Source organism: Prosopis cineraria, unplaced genomic scaffold (assembly GCF_029017545.1).
Source record: "Prosopis cineraria cultivar Desert tree isolate PC_DT_omini unplaced genomic scaffold, ASM2901754v1 PC2, whole genome shotgun sequence".
NCBI lineage: Eukaryota > Viridiplantae > Streptophyta > Magnoliopsida > Fabales > Fabaceae > Prosopis > Prosopis cineraria.
Genome location: NW_026555333.1, coordinates 38,635,885 through 38,653,247, shown reverse-complemented (window position 1 = coordinate 38,653,247; position 17,363 = coordinate 38,635,885). Strand labels below are relative to the sequence as shown.

The window sequence follows — 17,363 nt, the reverse complement described above, 5'->3', positions numbered from 1 at the left end:
TTTTTGGTTATTTCGCAGGGAAAGATAATTTCAATTGGGTGCACAAATCCTGCAGTATATTTTCAAAGTTTATTAGGTGGAAAATTCTCCCAAGATTTAATAGGCGCTAGCTGTTTTTATAAGATAAAATGTATCGGTCAAATGTTTAATCGAATTTATTACTCTCTCTTATTTTATTTATAAATTATTTTTAATATATTTTATTAAAATTTAAAAAATTTTAAATTTTATTTTAAAATTTCATAATTTTTTATCTTTATTTGTAATAAATATTTTTAAACTTTATTGTTAACATTTTTATTAATAAAGATAAAAATATAAAGAAAAGCATTAAAAAGTAACAAATATTTTATAAACAAAATTAAATTTTTTTACTCTCTCTGTCTCATAGGTAAGGTTTATTAATGTTTACTTGGACATCCAACAATGTTAACAGATTTCCTTCAAAAACTTGATACTATAAGACTTGATTGATTTTTATTTTCATTTCTTATTTTTTAAAACTGTTTGGTAATATTATTTTTAAAATTATTTTTCAAAACAAAATAAAATAAAAATCAATTTGATTATATCAATTAAAAAACAATTTGAAAATTAAAAAATAAACTAATAGTAATAATTATAAATAATTAATAATAGTAAATGATGATTAATAATAAAAATTAATAGAGGTAACTATAATTTCTAATAATTAAATATAATATATTTTAAAAATACAAAAAATAAAATGAAAACAATTTAAAGTTGTTTCTATTTTTTGTTTTTAAAAACAAAAGATGAAAATAATTTTGAGAACAATTAAATAAAAAACATAAATCAAAACAAGCTTTTAAACTTTTTATTTTTTAAAAATAAAAAAATAGTTTTTAAAAACAAAAAACAAACATATCTATAATTTTTTTAAAATAACAAGTTCTCATATTATTTTGACAAGGTACACTTTATGAGAATTTTCTTTTTGGTAAATAAGTTCTTTATCTAAGACTCAAACGTGGTTTTCCCAATCAAAAAACCAGTGAACCTGCTCCAGTGCCAAATTAAAAGGGTGCATCAATCAAAGATTAGAATCATATTTCTCCTTTATGCACAAATATTCTACAAAGAAAATGTCAAATGCTCGCGGAAATCAAAACAATACCCTCGAATTAACCAAAGCCTACCTAAATGTTGAACAAGGATCATACACCAGTAATGTACAAGCTTGCCGCAAAAACTATGTCACGCTTAATTGCATTAGAAGCAACTTCCATTTTCTTGCAGAGAGCAGAATTACCCATAATCGCTGCAGCATTCTTAAACTCTCGACACGTCTCGTCTAGTCTCACGATGGTCCTCACTATCAACCCTTCAGGAACATCGGTGAGCTCACAGATCTCTGCAAATGGAGTACCCTGCAAATTAAGAAACATGCCTTCAACCCATCAGCTTTACTCCAGCAAGGCAATGATGGAACTCACAAGGGATGTTTTTTTTTTTCCTTCCTATTATTATTTATTTATTTATTTTTCTAACCTTTGCCCATTCATAAACCACTTCAACTAGACCAAACTTGAGATTTTCTTGGGCATATTCTTCAGGATCTATTGGTAGTCCTTTCTGCACTTGAAGTTGTCCAAGTCTTATTGCCGTACTGTGCAATCTGAAATCAAAGCATCCAAAGTTAAAAATAGTTTCTGTGTGTAATTAGAATTTCCAAGGGATTTTAAAGCAACGAAATAAGACAAAGTAGTTACAGTTCTAAAAGCAGAAAAAATATATACTTAATTTTGTATACTTGAAGTACTTGTTTCCTATTAAATCAAGACATATAGATATTTTATTTATTATTTATTCTATAATGAAAGTTACTTGTCTTGATTTAATTTGATAAAAGTATAGTATGTATGTAAGGCTAAGTACCTCAATCTTACCCTTCTAAAAATCAGTAAACCTTATATTTAGTAGCTCATAAGTCATAACCGTCTGTGGGTTAAATTTAAAGCCTGGTTAAAGTGGTTTATATTTTAAAATCCTTCTCCAGTCACCCTCAGTCTTACAAATAAAATTTCAACTTACTGTTATTTCTTTAGGGCCAAAATAATTTCACTTACTATTGATTTTTACCCCAAAATAATATTGTAAATACTTTTTAAAAAAGAAAAGAGATAATTGCATCCAGTCAATTCCATGAGTAGTAATCAGGATATCATCAAATGCCAAAAATGAAAATTTAAGCTAATCTATGACACAGACAATGCCTGACATTACAATTATTTTAAACATAGGCATATTTCCAAGTAATGTAAGGTGGACGAATGAGAAAGACTTCAGAAAATAGACCCAGTTGAAGAACGTACTTATGTTTTGCCTGTGACAGCTTGGACGTAAGTGAAGGTTCAGAAGTGTTCTTCTGCTGGAACACAAAAGCTGACATTAATGCCACAGCTTCCTCCGGTTCCAGTTCATCCAGTTGATTCTCAAACAAGCACTCAGTGCAAATCAATTCTTCACCAGAGTTCATCTCACAGGCAACACGACCTTTCATTTGTACAACAAAATCATCATCTATGCAACCAATTTCCTTCAGAACATCAATCTGCAAAAATAGATTACTAAAGGTTGTATCGGATTGAATTCAAAATAACATACAGCAGAAAATATCAATAATAGTTACTGAGAAATGAGATATCACATAAATGAAAATGTACCCGGCCCTGAAAGTCTGGCATCTGTTGAAGTGCTTCGTCTGAAATTTTAAATTGAAGATCATTGACCTCTTCTTTGTGCTTTTGGATGTCTTTCGCTAACTTAATGTGCTCTTGCAATTTTATACACCCATGACACTGATTCAGGGTCATCTTCTCCAATAATTTAGTCCATTTGTAGTATGTGTCCACGAGTTCAACATCCTTCAACTTAAGATCTACGTGAAAAAGGTATATTGCATTACCAGTTCTTGGGAAAGAAAATATTTAAGCCACTCATTGTGGTTTAATTAATAGTGAGAGATTTGGATAGCTTGGAGGAGGTCTGAGGTTTAAAGCAAAATTTGATTAAGTATTAGAACAAGACAAACATCATTATCCATTACCAAGCAACCGTTCAAGAAACTTACATAGAAACACAAACAACACATATATCATAGCCTATTCCCAAATGAGTATTAGGAAAGCTTGAAATTGTGTTTTATTAGCGACCTTTCTCATGTTTTGAATATTTGAAAACTGATCGAGCTCACATTTTACTAAGACCTATAAGAGGAAAGCAAGGAAGGCAATGAACTTAGAAGATAACATCATTGCCAGTTCAGATGTTTACCCTCTGGATCCTGGTTATAAGGGAAAGTAATTGATGGCCTAGTGATGTTTTAGAGTCCTAGTGATGTGTTGAGAGTCTTCTAGGGGTAAGGGCTGTGTTAGAGTCACTTTTTGGGTCTTTAAATCTTCCTCCTTGCCTAGAGAGAGGGGTGTGGAGTATTTTGAAAATTGTGAGTGGTGAGGAGAGCTCTGACCTCTCGAATACCAGATTGGGGTGGAGGAAGATATCTTTCTTCATCATTTGTTCATGTGTAACTTATGTTTTTGTTGCTGTATTGGGTTGGATTTTGTGTTGTTTCATGTACTCTGTACTTTTAGTTCCTTATTTTGGTGGTAATACAACTCCATTATTCTGTTTAGTCCCATTTTCTGTGTATTTTTCTGCATTTTTGCTTGTTTTAAGTTTATTAGCATAGAGGGTTCCATCAAAAACCTACATGTAAGACACAAACGGATGAGGTTTGTAAGAAATTCATGATTAACAGTTAGGTCATGACATATCAACAACAATAACAATCCTTATCCTACTAATTGGTCAGCTGCATGGATCACATAACATCATTGTGCTCCATTCACAACCAACTAGGTCATGACTCATCAAACATGAAAATCATACATGTGATTTTAAGGGGGAACCAGAAAAACTACAGTTTCAAAAAGATAGTAATTGATCATAGAGGCAGATGCATATGTATTTAATAACACAAAAGTTTAAAAAGGTAGGCCAGTTTTCACTTTCAAATATAATTATGAAATTATGAATTGAATTTTAGAAATGCAAAGTCTCCAAACTTGTTTGACCAAAATTTATCAAGTTTGAATATGCAAGTGAAGATGGAAATAATGATTAGGAAGTCTAACAAATCTATGACAACAACTAGAACAACATTTTTAAATAAGTTCGATTATCACAAGGATTAGAACATCACTGGGATCAAATCTATTGTCATTTAATCAGCTCATAAAAAGAAATGCAAAAGACTAGTAAAAGTGAAGCAGTGATTGAAATAATCACAGGCTAAACAACATGGACTTGCTATTCATAACAAAGTGGACCAGTTTTATTATGATAAAAGTAAAAGATTCATTTTTCCATTAACTGGTAATACCTTTCACAGGATCCAGGGGTGGAGGGTACTTGTTTCCATCTGACCTTAAATCCAGGAGCATCTGAACAGTCTTGGAGTAAACAGCATTGCTAACATCTTCAAGAAGTCCAACCTGGTCAACTTTCATTTTTTTATTGCAAATGCATTGAAATTCTTTACTATCAACTCCTTGAACCTCATAACTCATTCCACTAACATAACCATGATGTGGCAGTGTGATGTTGATAACACCTGTTCCTCTACGAGCTGAAACAGAGGTATGATATTCATCTCCAAAACCACGTTTAGATTTAGGCACCACAAAATAACCCTGGTTGAAGTCACTGGGTTTATCTTGCACATTACCCCTACTTGGGGCATTTTCCACTGGAGGAGGCAAATCAGGCCTGAGCACTAAAATAATATATTGCTTATAATTTGCAGAAGGAGCTTTCACAATCACACCAAGCAGGTGATCCTTGGCCTGCATAAATAATCTTAAACGTTGAGCTACGCATTACCCAATCAAATGGCTGAATACCCAGGCTAGATTCCAAAATATAAAATAATAAATGCATACGTTACAACTCAAAAAGTATACCACGTTATCCCAAAAAACTTCTGTTAGAAAGCTTGATTAGGTTCTGAAAGATATATAATAAAAACAAATGGCCGTCATTTCTTTGGCTAGCATTCTTTTTCTACTGCTTTTTCCTGTGACTAAAATGTTTTCCAGTCGCCTTTCTTTTGGATTGGAAACAATCAGATAATACTGAAAACCTTCAAGTTGACATATTACCAGTGATAAAATAATGGGCAAAGCACCTAAACACCCTCTCCAGTTCTGGTGATATCCCACATGCCAATGCATTGTGACACTGATACAACCAATAAAGACACTAGCATGCTCATAAAGAGTAAACAAGTCCTCCTAATGACCTCATTTCTGACTTTGGTTTGGCACGTATCACAATGTTTTTGGTGTTGAGTCCAAGCTTTTCTCGTGTATTTCTTGATTTAGAGTCCTTTTATGATTTTTTCTAGATTTGTTTTAGTTTAAGATTCTGAATAATATTTCACAAGGTTTTAGCTTATGAATTGGAACCTCGGTTCTCTAATCAGAAAGGGGTGATTGAAGATTTCAGCACTAGATTGCATGTTTGTTGCATGTTTATAATGAGCAATCCATTTAGGAAAGACTGAGGAAAATGTTAGAGAGGCCCTGATGGCAAGCAAGTCAAGGAATTCTAGACTTGTGTCAGCGTGTTAGATCTTGTGGCTGCAGAAAGTAGTTGGGAGAATGTGAGAGGACTGCTCATGGGAAGGTCAGAATTCTGGGAGCTCTTCGTCTACTGAGGATTTTACTGAAAGTCATGTTTGTGATAATATTTGGGCAACCTTGTAAGTCATGATGTTTTTGTTCGGTGATTATGTACTGAGGAGCTTTGTCTAACTTTTTAGGGTTCCAAACCTGAATTGGCTTGTCTCTATTATAATTGAGTTTTGTTTGAGGGAGAGCCAAATAATAGTGACTGTGATGGCTATGTTATGTCAAGTGTGCAAAAGATTAGTTGGCTTTGGACTTGGCCTAGTACTACAAGTACGATCCTTTGCACTTCAAATAATTTACAGGTTGCAAATATAAAATAGATACACAAGACGCCTGGCCAAGTAAGTCACTGGACCTTGTTTAGTGTTTTACTTTGTTTCTTTACAGTGTGCATAGCAAGTAACTAATTCCTTATACTAGAAAGGGAAAAAATATGTAATTCATTACAGTGTTTTACTTCATCCATCTTACATACCATTATTAAGTTTTCTTCTAGAAAAATTACTTGAACAAAACCTTGTGCATCTACTATGCAATTCGATAAGTTCACAGGTGTTATGAACTTGACAAAGATAAAATGATACCAATGTGATACGCATAACTAATTGTCGCAACTCACTGATTCTGATTTTACAACTATTACTCTTCCAGGAGCAAGAAATTGTTGGGCACTCGACAACTGCAAAATTGCATCTGATATTTTGCTGCTGTACTTCTCAGCTTCAGAGTATGTCTCATAGTATTCCTCAATGGTTGGCTCACCCTTTATGCATCTAGATTTGTTTTTAAAGAAAAAAATACAGCATTGCAAGAAAGAAAATTAAGTTAATAGAATTTATTGGCGAGGAGAACTGTACAAAAAATAGAGAAGAGATCCTCCCCAAACAAATAAAAAATTGGAAAATAACCAAAACCCTTGACTCAAGAGCATTAAAAATTCATAAGAACAAAATAAGAGTTAATACGTTAAACTTTCTTATGTTAGCCCTTTTTCCCCCTCGTTTAATTATGGGGCATAAGAAGTTAAGTTAGCAATAAAGAGTTAAAAATGAAGATTAGAATTTCTCCTATAGTAGCCAAAAAGAGAAAATAAAGCATAGTAACCACAAAAAAGGCATCCGCTCTACCTATAAATTTCAAATTTGCCAAATTCAAATCCAAATTTAAATCCCCTACATCCAAATGCAGCATTAGTTCTTTTGTTTGGGAAGCACCTCTTGCCATCCACATCTTTACTTGTTTCATACCAATATCCCTACGATTCAATTATCTTTTTAATTTAAAAAAAAAAAAAACATGAACATCATAATAATAACAGCAAGTTTGTAAGATGAAAGGCCACAAAAATAGAAGTCTTATATTAAAATATTCATGAGAAGAATAAATCAACATTTTGCAATGACATACTCAATAGCTTTTGTAGGCTGATTAAGCTTTCGCTTCAAAAGTTCTTGCATCTCAGGTAGTTCTTTCTGAGCATGGAATTCAGCAAAACTTCTTTTAAGCATATCTTCTACCTGCAGCTCAATTTTCACATAACTTAGAATAACAATTGTTCATTTGGGTCAAAGTGAAAAAAAAAAAATAAATTATCAACAGCATTTAGCAAGAATAATAATATTAAAAGCAATAGGAATCTTCTTTATGCTGAAAAGATTTCAATCTTCAATTTTTATTTACAATGGAAAAGAATAGACATCACAATTCACACCACAAACAACCAGTTACAGAGATAAAGTAGGGACAATGAATCATTTTTTTCATCTACAAAATCACTCTTTTTCATTATCTTCTCTTTCCATCAATTTTCATTGTGTACCAAATGAGGCCTTGTGTCCTTCTTGTGCCTTTCAGCTACTGCTTTTATTTTTGCTCCGCATCTTTTGTGGATTTAGAGGCATTGGATAAACCTTCTGAGCAAAAGATTGTGCAGTTTCTTCTCTTGTTTCATACGGTCCATTTGCTCTCCATTTTTATTCCATTTTCTTTTCCCCTCAATAAATTCTCCTGTCTATCCAAATTTAGATACGATTATGAAACATATAATGAGGTACGGATTAAATTAACAGATCTTCATAACAGAGGATTGTTTCAACTTCAAAAGACAATGGGAAAAATATTCCCCCTTCAACCCCCAATCCCTTTTTGGGTTTCTTCTCATGATTTAGAGAAACCATTAACTGTTCATGAAAAGTCTCACTCAAATCTAATAAACTATAAAAGAGAAGCTATAAGAAAGTAGAACCGAATAACAACAGATTGTCAACAATTTGCTTCATCAATTTAACATAATTGCCATCTATCTACACTTATAATAGAAAACCCTGGGTTGTCTTCATCTGCTTATTGTCTTGCTTCCCTAAATTCCTAAATGGTCCTAGTTTTATTCAAATGAAGGTAATAATAGATTGTGATAAGAAACAGCTCCAGAAATCTTATTAATCTGATACAAATCTAACCAGAGAATTGGTCTTGGTGAATTCTACAGCTATGATTCTGGAAATCAAAGGGGGAAAACTTGGAAGCAAACATACGATACCACTCATTTCTATGCATTTGAGAAGCATGGATATCAGAAGAATCAAGGAGAAAATAGAAAGAGAATTGAGGGAGATATAGATACAGCAAAATACTGAATATTATTCAATAGGCAAAAAGTCAATACAAATGAATAATCTTTTCTTCCAAGATAAAGCCATTACTCAAATCATTTAAACCAAGATATTTTAAACCTAGATAAGAATAAAGATAAATCTTAATTCAAAATGAAATAAATCCTAAAACTTAAAATAAAGATTACTGACAAGCATAAAATCAATTTAAGTGTATCCTAGGCTTTCCTACTCTAGTCGTTGTCCTCCATGCTCCATGACAACCCCAACCTTAGACACCCCATATGTTAGTTACCAGCTCAGCCCATTAGCCAAGTGTCCAACAAATTGAAAACAAGTAAAGGTTACAGTAAAATTAAATAAATATTTTAAATCATTACAAGCCATTCCTCTCCCACTCTCCTATGCTTGTATTTATCTTCCCACTCTCTCCTCCATTTTTCAATATTCTCTACTTCACTCATATTCTGGCTACCAATATTCACATTTAAATTTTTTGGAGTGCACATACATTCCAAGTGCTCATCATTTGTAGTAGTTCATATAAAGAACAGGGACTAATGGTTTTGCACACCTTCAATTCTTCAACTCGAAGGAGATGGAGGATCATAATAAAGGTAAGTCGAAATTGAGATTCAAGGCGGGTTGCATTTCCAGTAATAACATGCTTTAAATCCCTATCTTCAGGGATTTCATCACGGCACATTAGAATAACAGTACCAATCTTATCAAGACCTCTTCTTCCAGCACGACCAGCCATTTGAGTATATTCTCCTGGTAGTAACTGCCTAAATTCCTTGCCATCAAACTTCCTTAAAGTATCAAAGACTACCTGGAAAAGCATAATATACAGTTTATGTCCACAATAAGACAAATTTTGTCAAAAGATTAAGCAGCAAGTCCTTCAGGCTTGAATTGTGGATGAAGCGCAAGCCTATCTATGGTGTAAATTTAAGAAATTATAAGGACTGGGGGTGACAGATCAAACTCCGAGCCACTTGGTTATAGAGATTATAATATCATGTCAAAGGCCATTGCAACTCAACTTATTACTAAGGCTTGACCAGAGATTTTTTTTCTTTAATAAATTTCTAACATAGTCAAATAAGCAACTGATACTAACAAGATGCATTCCGGCAAACACTAAGAAAGAGCTAAAACAATTAGTGAAACTTAGAAGAAAAGAAATGCAAACATCAGATTTTAGACCTAGTTGAGCTTTTAGTGTAAAAGCAATATGCATATCCAACTTTAGCATCATCCTTGACAAGAGACTTACTGTTCTAGCAGGAGCATTGACACCCATTGCAAATGTCTCTGTTGAAAACAAAACCTATAATATTAAGGGGTAAAAGGGAGAAAAAAGATTGAACACTGTCAGATATTACTCCTAAAATCATCCAAGTAAACAACAGCCAGGAAAAAGAACAAGGTATGACTCACAACATACAAAAGCATTCTGCATTCCAATAAATAAAACTTTTATATAAATTCTTAAACAGCCATGAACTTTGTACAGAATGTAGGTTACTACCTTGATAACACCACGGCAAAATAGCATTTCAACTACTTCCTTTACAATTGGAAGAAGGCCAGCATGATGCACACCGATCCCTCTATGAAGAAGATTCTGGACTCGAACCACCTGTCAAAATAAATAAATTAGTAGCCAAGCTCATGTGAAAGAAAGTTCAGCAATAAATCACCAAACCTGTGGTAAATTCCTGTCAGATCCTTTCAGCCTTGAAAATGCTTTATCACAAAAGACACGTATTTCACTTTTCTCTGAGCTACTAGTTAGGTCAGTTCCAGTCATGTTATCAGCTGATTTATCACAGCGATTCTTAGAAAAGCAGAATATGACCACCTGCATCAAGTTCCGAAGGCAAATGTAACATTGTGAATGATAAAGAAGTAACGAAGAAAAGAAAAAGGGATCTCCACATAATTCCCTAAAAAGATCAGCTCCCCTTGTGTATCAATCATGAATATTTACATGGCTATCATGCATTGTTGTTTTAAACATCACAAAACGGTAATGCAAGAAATAATTGCATTGAAGGAATGACACTGCTTTTCCAAGTAATTAAATAGACGTTTAGATGCATGCCATAATCCTTTTTACTCTTTACCCTGCACAGGGCTCCTTTGTTAAATTACCCAAATTATGCGGCCCCCATGATCCCAATTTCAGTTAAATAAAACTGAGATAAAGTATAACTGAGTAATTAAGTATATTTTCAGAACCTATTTCAACATACAGGCAACAGTGACTTTTTGGAGAGCTTGTTAATAAGCATCAACCACATAGAAGATTCTGCCCTCCTGAGTTCCCAGTTGTTCTGGCCATTTACATTATTCTGATAGCCTCTAGAAGTTTTGGAGAAACTACTTCCACGTTTAACTCGTGCTGCATTTTCACGTTTTTGAACTTGAGTACTCTCATGACCTGCTGATGTCCCTGAATATCGTCCAGAGCCACCACCAACAGCAGTTGAATGCTTCTTGTTATATGCATCCTTAGCAGCTTTCAGTCCCTGAGGCAGAAATGCTTCACTTTCACAAATTTTGTAAAGTTCTCCAGAATAAAACAGGCAGTGCTCCAATGGGACAGGTCTTTTTGTTGTCCTGAAAGCAAAATTGATTGTTACATCAGGAAATAACAAAGCAATCAAGAAATCTTATGAGGGTATTATTCAGGGCACCATCCAAGGAAATTTCAGTCGTACATCAGTCATGTTTTAAATTGTCACATCTTCAACAAATCAAAATTAGAGACCATTTGTATGCAATGACAAAATTTATCCATCTAATAAATTATAAATCAAGGAGGATATGATGTTTAGTAAAGCCAGATAATTTGATTTAAGACTTTCCATTGTTTGAAACTGAAGGATATCACATATTGAAGAGGATATACCTGATCTGACCCTTTTTTACACTAAAAATTTCAAGTAACAGGTGATTAAATCAAATATGATTGTGATGTTATTCTATATTATTCTTTTGTTTCCAGAAAGGTATGTTTTTAAAACAATTTTGAATTTTGAATCCACAGGATAACTCTCAACAGACCACACTCCATAAGTAAGATGACTTAACTACTTACCCTGTAACCCGGATTTCCTTTTGCTTTGTCCGACCAATCCAATCAGCAAATTCAACCGTGTTAGGTACCTGAGAAATGTTTGTTCAAATAAAATAAATACAGTTATCACAAAAAAAAAAAAAAAGCTTTGCTGAGGCATAAAAAGGAAAACGGATAGCCACTTAGCCAGTCAGAATATACATGACATGAGTACCAAAAATGAACTGAATATGCAGACAAATATAATAATAGGTCACATGGTCAAAACATGATTTCTCCTGAAGAAGTAACGAACTACAAGGGAGTCAGCATAAGAAATTTAAGTGCCATTGCAGCAAAACATCAAGCAAAAGTCCCCCAAGCATGACATTGGCCACTAAGGAAAGATATCAGGAAAATAATCACCGTGGCTGAAAGGAGGATGATATTGATGTGTCTTGGAAGCATTATAATTACTTCTTCCCAAACAACACCTCTTTCAGCATCATTGACATAATGCACTTCGTCAAATATAACCTACCACATTTATGCAGCAAATAAATCAACAAATGAACATAAATTATTCAAATTAACTAAGAATAATAGATTGACAGTTTTAAAATATTTACAAACTTATATAAAGAAAAGTACAAGGTACTGCTGGCATGACACCAGAGAAAAGTCCCTTACCCATTCAATATCCCGAATAATATCTGCACCTCGATAGAGCATGGACCTTAAAATTTCTGTGGTCATGATGAGACAAGAAGCCTCTGGCCTCAAGGTTACATCACCAGTAAGCAGCCCAACATCAAACTTCCCACAGAAATCCCTATATTTCTGATTGCTGATTGTTTTTATCGGAGCAGTATATACAGCCCTAGTGCAATGCTGCATGGATGAAGTTTGAACAAAAAATTTGAAATCAATTCAAGTTTTTCTCTAGATAAATTAAGGTTAAGCTAAAAGGAAAAATTATGGAGCATGACAAGCCTGGTCTAAATAATAGGATACCATCATAGAAGAATTAGAGTGCTTTGATAAATAAACAGTGGCATTAAATCGCCATGCTCTAACAAGGTTTTGCATAACAACATTCATTGCTTCATGCAACTACCCTGCTAGGATGGGAAAAGAAAGGAGAAAGAAAACCAAGTACAAAAATCAAGTAATACCTTTGATGCTAAAGCAAATGCATATTCTGCCACCACCGTCTTTCCAGCCGATGTGTGAGCAGCAACAAAAACAGATTCCCCCTTCTCAAGATAATATATAGCCTGCAAATGTTATATGGAAAGGGAAAGAAGGAAAATCATAGGAAAAGAAAAATATCCATATACATATATATATGCATGAGCAATTCTATTTCTTCGTCCCTTGATATTCTTTTGACATTTTAAGAGGAGATAAAAAAAATGTATTAACATGCTGCCAGGTGGAAACTCCAACGAAATATAATTTCTCCAATAACAGTTGCCTCATTTAGATAATACAATCATGTAAAATACAGACACAGCTACTCCAAGTGCATATGCAAAATGTAAAATCCAAAAGACAAACGTTTTAAAATTACCAAGACCATCAATTACCTTCAAGAATAAAGATTATTAGAGACAACAGATATTTATAGGAAGCACTGATACTCCAAAAACCAAAGATGCATCTGATGCGGCTTGGAAGATTTCAAATATGTCAGTACATTTAGAAATAGTCTGAAACAGTTCAAAACATTATATAGAATCATAGTGGTGTAAATGGAAATGAAGATTGACATTTAATTCAAATGGAAAACTCTAGTGGTAGATTGTTTATAGGTAGCTTGTTACGGACAGCTATTTTATATTTGAAATTTTTGTTTAAAATTCAATCTTCCTTTCATGCTGTATAACTTTTATGTTTAAATTTGTTGGATATACATCATGCGCAAGTAATTAAGAATTTGACCCTTGCTGCCATATTCCTAATTAATCTGACATCATTAACAAGGTATGGTGTGTTTGTGCTTTAGTCCACACTTAAAGCCCAACCAGTTTTCACAAAGAGATATTTAGAGAAAACCACTTATGAGGTTTCTCCTATTAGCTTAACTATTGGAGATGAAAATATGATGAATTACAGAGTCATAAAGGGAAGTGAGAAGAGAATTTGACGTAGAACAAGGAAGAAAAGGGAGAGAGGGAAAGAGGAAAAAGGGAGAAGAATGAGGGAGAAAGAGATAATAATAACTTGACAAATTCAAATCATCAATTGCTACCAAAAAGAATAAGTGATAACCTATGGTTATTTACAGGAAGCCCAAAACATGATAATTTAAATCAAAGGAAGCATATTAAAGGAAATAACTCAAGATAAAAGAAAGCCCAATAAACAAACAAAAATAAAGTGATAGAATAAACGACAAAAAGCATAAAATAAATCTCCAAATGTTCCATCATCCCACCCCAGCCTTTTTAAAAGAACTCTTCTCAAAAGAGGAAGATTGTTGATAGGGCTTCAACAAGGCAAGATCTACGCAAAGAAACTCTTCATTGATCAAAGTAGCATCGAAATCTGAACACCCTTCCAACAAACAAGATGAGAGTGGAGGGGGGATGAGGAAAGAGAATACTCCAATGATCCACAAACTTATCAATTTTCCCAGTAGGTAGAGCATAAGTGGTTTGCAATAATTCAATGAGATTTTAACAACAAAAGCATGAAAGGAACAAGAAGAACCTTGCTTTGATGCCAAATTGATGGAGTATAGGGAAGAAATTGAGGGGAAAAGAGAAAGAGAGAGACATTCAGTTGTATTTGGATGACAAGGATAGGTTAAGCCCCAACATTCAGTTATATTTTCATATAAGGGGTATAACATAACTTAAAAGGTCGGTGTCATACTAGTTTCCACCAATGAGCAGCCGCTATAGGAGGAAGAATAAAATTCTTAAATATATTGCAGTGCTATTTTCCATTTAAAAAGGGGCATTGCCATATTTTTAGTTTCTACATCAGCAAGATACGTATGCCTAAGGATAAATAAAAAGAGAATTATCCTCAGCCAATACCTCCTTCTGAAATGCATCCAATTCAAAGGGAAACTGAAGTGCCATATCAGGAATAAGTTCATGGAAGTGATCTATAATTCCTTTGGAACCTCCACGATGTGCCCAAGCCTGCCAAGAGATGAACTTTGAAATAAACATCAAAGAAACCACAACGCATTAAAAGACACACCAAGTGCGTAACTGCAGATGGAAACATTCATTCACAATCACTTACCTCCTTTTGCTGCTGTCCACCATCACTAGATCCATCTAAAAGTGGCTTTGATCCTTCTGATTTAGTTGACAGTACCTCATCTAATGAAAATTCATCCTCATGCATACTGCTAGATCCCTCAGCCTTATCAACTTCAGCTTCCACTATAACAGGCTCCACTTCTGATAAGCAGCCTTAACAAACACAATCATTATTATCCATAACAGGGGGAAATAGTTTGGTCCAATGAAGAAATGTACCACATGAAGACACTCGGTCCAAGTTACAAGAGTACAATGCTAGAATTTCCATAAATATAAAATGCATGTCAAAAGATGTGAAGTTATAAAGAGATTACCGGGGCTAGTAAAGATACCATCTTCCTCCTGTTCTTGAGTAACACCATCCTCCCAGGCCTTCTTAAATAAGTCATCAAACTGTAGGGACAACTCACTCTGTATTTCAACATCAATTATTGGTTAATTTGAGATAGCTTATGATGTCAATGATTGTATATAATGTTATAAATAAAAAAAGCACATCTGTACACTGAAAATCTCTCTAATCCAATAATCCAATAAATTCCATAATAAGAGGTCCAAAAGAGTTACATGACTAAAAGAATGTAAAATATGAAGCTTTTCTTCCCGAGAAAAATGGACAGAGCACAATGGTTAACTAACCAGTTTTTCATCTGATGAGCTCTTAAGCAAACTGACATCCTTGTAAACATTCCACGAGCAAGGATAGGGCTTTAAATAAAGCAAAATATAACTTGCATCAAAATACAAACTACAACAAGTTGATACAATATTTTAATGAAAAATAGTTTTGAATAAAACAATAAAATGATAAAGAAAATTATAACCTTAAATGCTCCAAGGTCCAACCCTTGTTTAAAGCCTGGAGGGATCATCTGAGGAGGGCCGCCATTCAAAATTTCACGCACCCACTCACCAGTAGAAGTACCTTCTGGAATAATTCTGTCTAAAGTTTGCGAGTTATCGAAACCTCCAGGGCGAAAAGGGCGATTATTGATGCTTCCCCTTACAAAATCCTTAGCAGATCCAGAGGCACGGGGTAATGGCCCAGAGTCTTCATCTCCTAGCATCAATTCTGACACATCCACCTAATGATACAGAATTAGCAAAGTCAAACTAAGCCGGACAAGCCTCACAAAATAACAACTCAAAACATTTTTCCAACATCTTTTAAATATATATTTCCAATGTTGAAGAAAAATTTGCTGCTTCATATCCTTCCGTCAATGAAAATGGATCATCCACAAAAGAACACCAATATCACAACCTCCCAATGGGAGACATGATGAAAGGAAAGAATAACTGTAACAACCGTCCCTAAAGGTATTGCAAAGCAGATGATTATGACAACACATGTATATAAAATACATAAGATACCTCCTCAGATTTTGGCTCCCATTTTCCTTGCTCTGAAACATTGTTTTGGCGTCGAAATGGTGGTTCCCAAACAGGAACCACGACAGACCGTGGCAAAGATGGCTCCAGAGGCACTTCAGCCCTGTCAAACCAGTCAAATTCCCACTGCCTCCCAACTCTCTCGGGTGAAAATTCATCAGGGTCCAATCTTGGGCTGAGATATGTCTGTTCAATATACTTCTTTATAGATTCAGGTGTCTCCTCCGGAAATGCGGGCGGCTGAAGTCAAAAAGGAAAAAATTACAAAGAATACGGCCTCATTATGCGTCAGGAGGCGGGAATTCAACTTCGTTTCAAGAATCTAAGTTGATGAAAAATAACTAAGTAACAAAGAAGCCACTGTTCAGGAATTCAGCTACTGGGCTGCAAACTTTACAATTTATGCTTAGGTAATGCAACTTCTGCTCACCCAAATAGCAGAGATACTATGAAAAAAACAAAACAAAAAAATACTATACTGATTAAAAGTTAAAAGTAAACATACGCAGAAAAGAACCGAAGCACAAGAAATTGCAATGAATGAAAATTTAAATTATGTTACATTTGGCACACTACCAGCGACATTATAACAAATCATGCACCCAAACGCAAACCGCAGAGTTAAAAATGGAGTTAACTAAGAGAAGAAGATCGAGGTACAACGATTGACCAGGATGAAATCAGGAAGCGAACTCAACGGGTTGGAACGCTCCACCGTCGACAGCGGCTCCACTCGGAGGTGCCCACTGTGACCGGTAAACCCGACCCGAAAAGCAAGCTCTTGCGATGCTTCGATTGGATCCATTTTTGCACTTTGCCTAGCATATCCCTCAATGTTGTGACTCCAGGGAAGGAAGGTTTTCGCGGGTTCAGAGGAAGACGAAAGTATTTGTACGCCAAATTGACTTGCGACACTTTCCAGTGAAGGCTGTTCCCTCTTTTTTCCGTTTTTACTTCCCTGAACTCCTTTTATTTTATTTTTTTTATATACATCTTGAATTAACACTCCCTTCATTTAAAAATATAAAATATTTTTAATCAAATTTTACCTTTTAATAAAATAATTATTTACTTTTAAATTAATTTTATTTTTTTATATTTATATTTATTAAATACTCTACAATAAATATAAAGTCATTATCAATAAGAGTATTTTTGAAAAAAAATAATTATATATTAAAAAATTAAAAATGTCTTATATTTTAAAACATTCAATTCCTAAAAAAATATCTTATATTTTCAAAAGGAGGAAGTATATTTTTTGGGATCTGGCAAAAAAAAAATGTATGCCTTG

At 34.0% G+C, this 17,363-nt stretch overlaps 1 protein-coding gene across 3 annotated transcripts; it reads right to left on the bottom strand.

Moving 5' to 3' along the window:
* Positions 1–1,057: 1,057 nt before the first annotated feature.
* Positions 1,058–16,990, bottom strand: LOC129302112 (DExH-box ATP-dependent RNA helicase DExH11). 3 transcript variants are annotated; one of them, XM_054940786.1, is made up of 23 exons: positions 16,740–16,985; positions 16,052–16,309; positions 15,502–15,762; positions 15,317–15,385; positions 14,992–15,088; positions 14,655–14,827; positions 14,441–14,548; positions 12,569–12,670; positions 12,084–12,284; positions 11,820–11,930; positions 11,436–11,503; positions 10,588–10,954; positions 10,038–10,193; positions 9,861–9,971; positions 9,606–9,659; positions 8,901–9,158; positions 7,122–7,231; positions 6,334–6,487; positions 4,406–4,868; positions 2,688–2,902; positions 2,337–2,575; positions 1,513–1,639; positions 1,058–1,391 (listed from the first exon to the last, which is right to left on the bottom strand). In XM_054940786.1, the coding sequence occupies exons 1-23, from the start codon at positions 16,872–16,874 to the stop codon at positions 1,179–1,181; spliced, it is 4,050 nt and encodes a 1,349-aa protein (XP_054796761.1). In that variant the 5' UTR covers positions 16,875–16,985; the 3' UTR covers positions 1,058–1,178. The 3 variants fall into 3 exon arrangements, with proteins under 3 accessions (XP_054796761.1, XP_054796762.1, XP_054796763.1); XM_054940787.1 differs by having other exon boundaries at positions 14,655–14,815; XM_054940788.1 differs by lacking the exons at positions 1,058–1,391; positions 1,513–1,639; positions 2,337–2,575; positions 2,688–2,902 and adding an exon at positions 2,909–3,729 and having other exon boundaries at positions 16,740–16,990.
* Positions 16,991–17,363: the final 373 nt, after the last annotated feature.

What these genes read in the sequence shown, in the direction of transcription:
- LOC129302112 (XM_054940786.1), bottom strand. Translation starts at nt 16,874, where the DNA reads ATGGATCCAATCGAAGCATCGCAAGAGCTTGCTTTTCGGGTCGGGTTT. An exon ending in GCTCATCAGATGAAAAACTG is followed by an intron (nt 15,089 to 15,316) that starts GTTAGTTAACCA and finishes GTTGAAATACAG; the next exon opens with AGTGAGTTGTCCCTACAGTT. An exon ending in TAGTTGTAAAATCAGAATCA is followed by an intron (nt 4,869 to 6,333) that starts GTGAGTTGCGAC and finishes TTATTTATGCAG; the next exon opens with GCCAAGGATCACCTGCTTGG.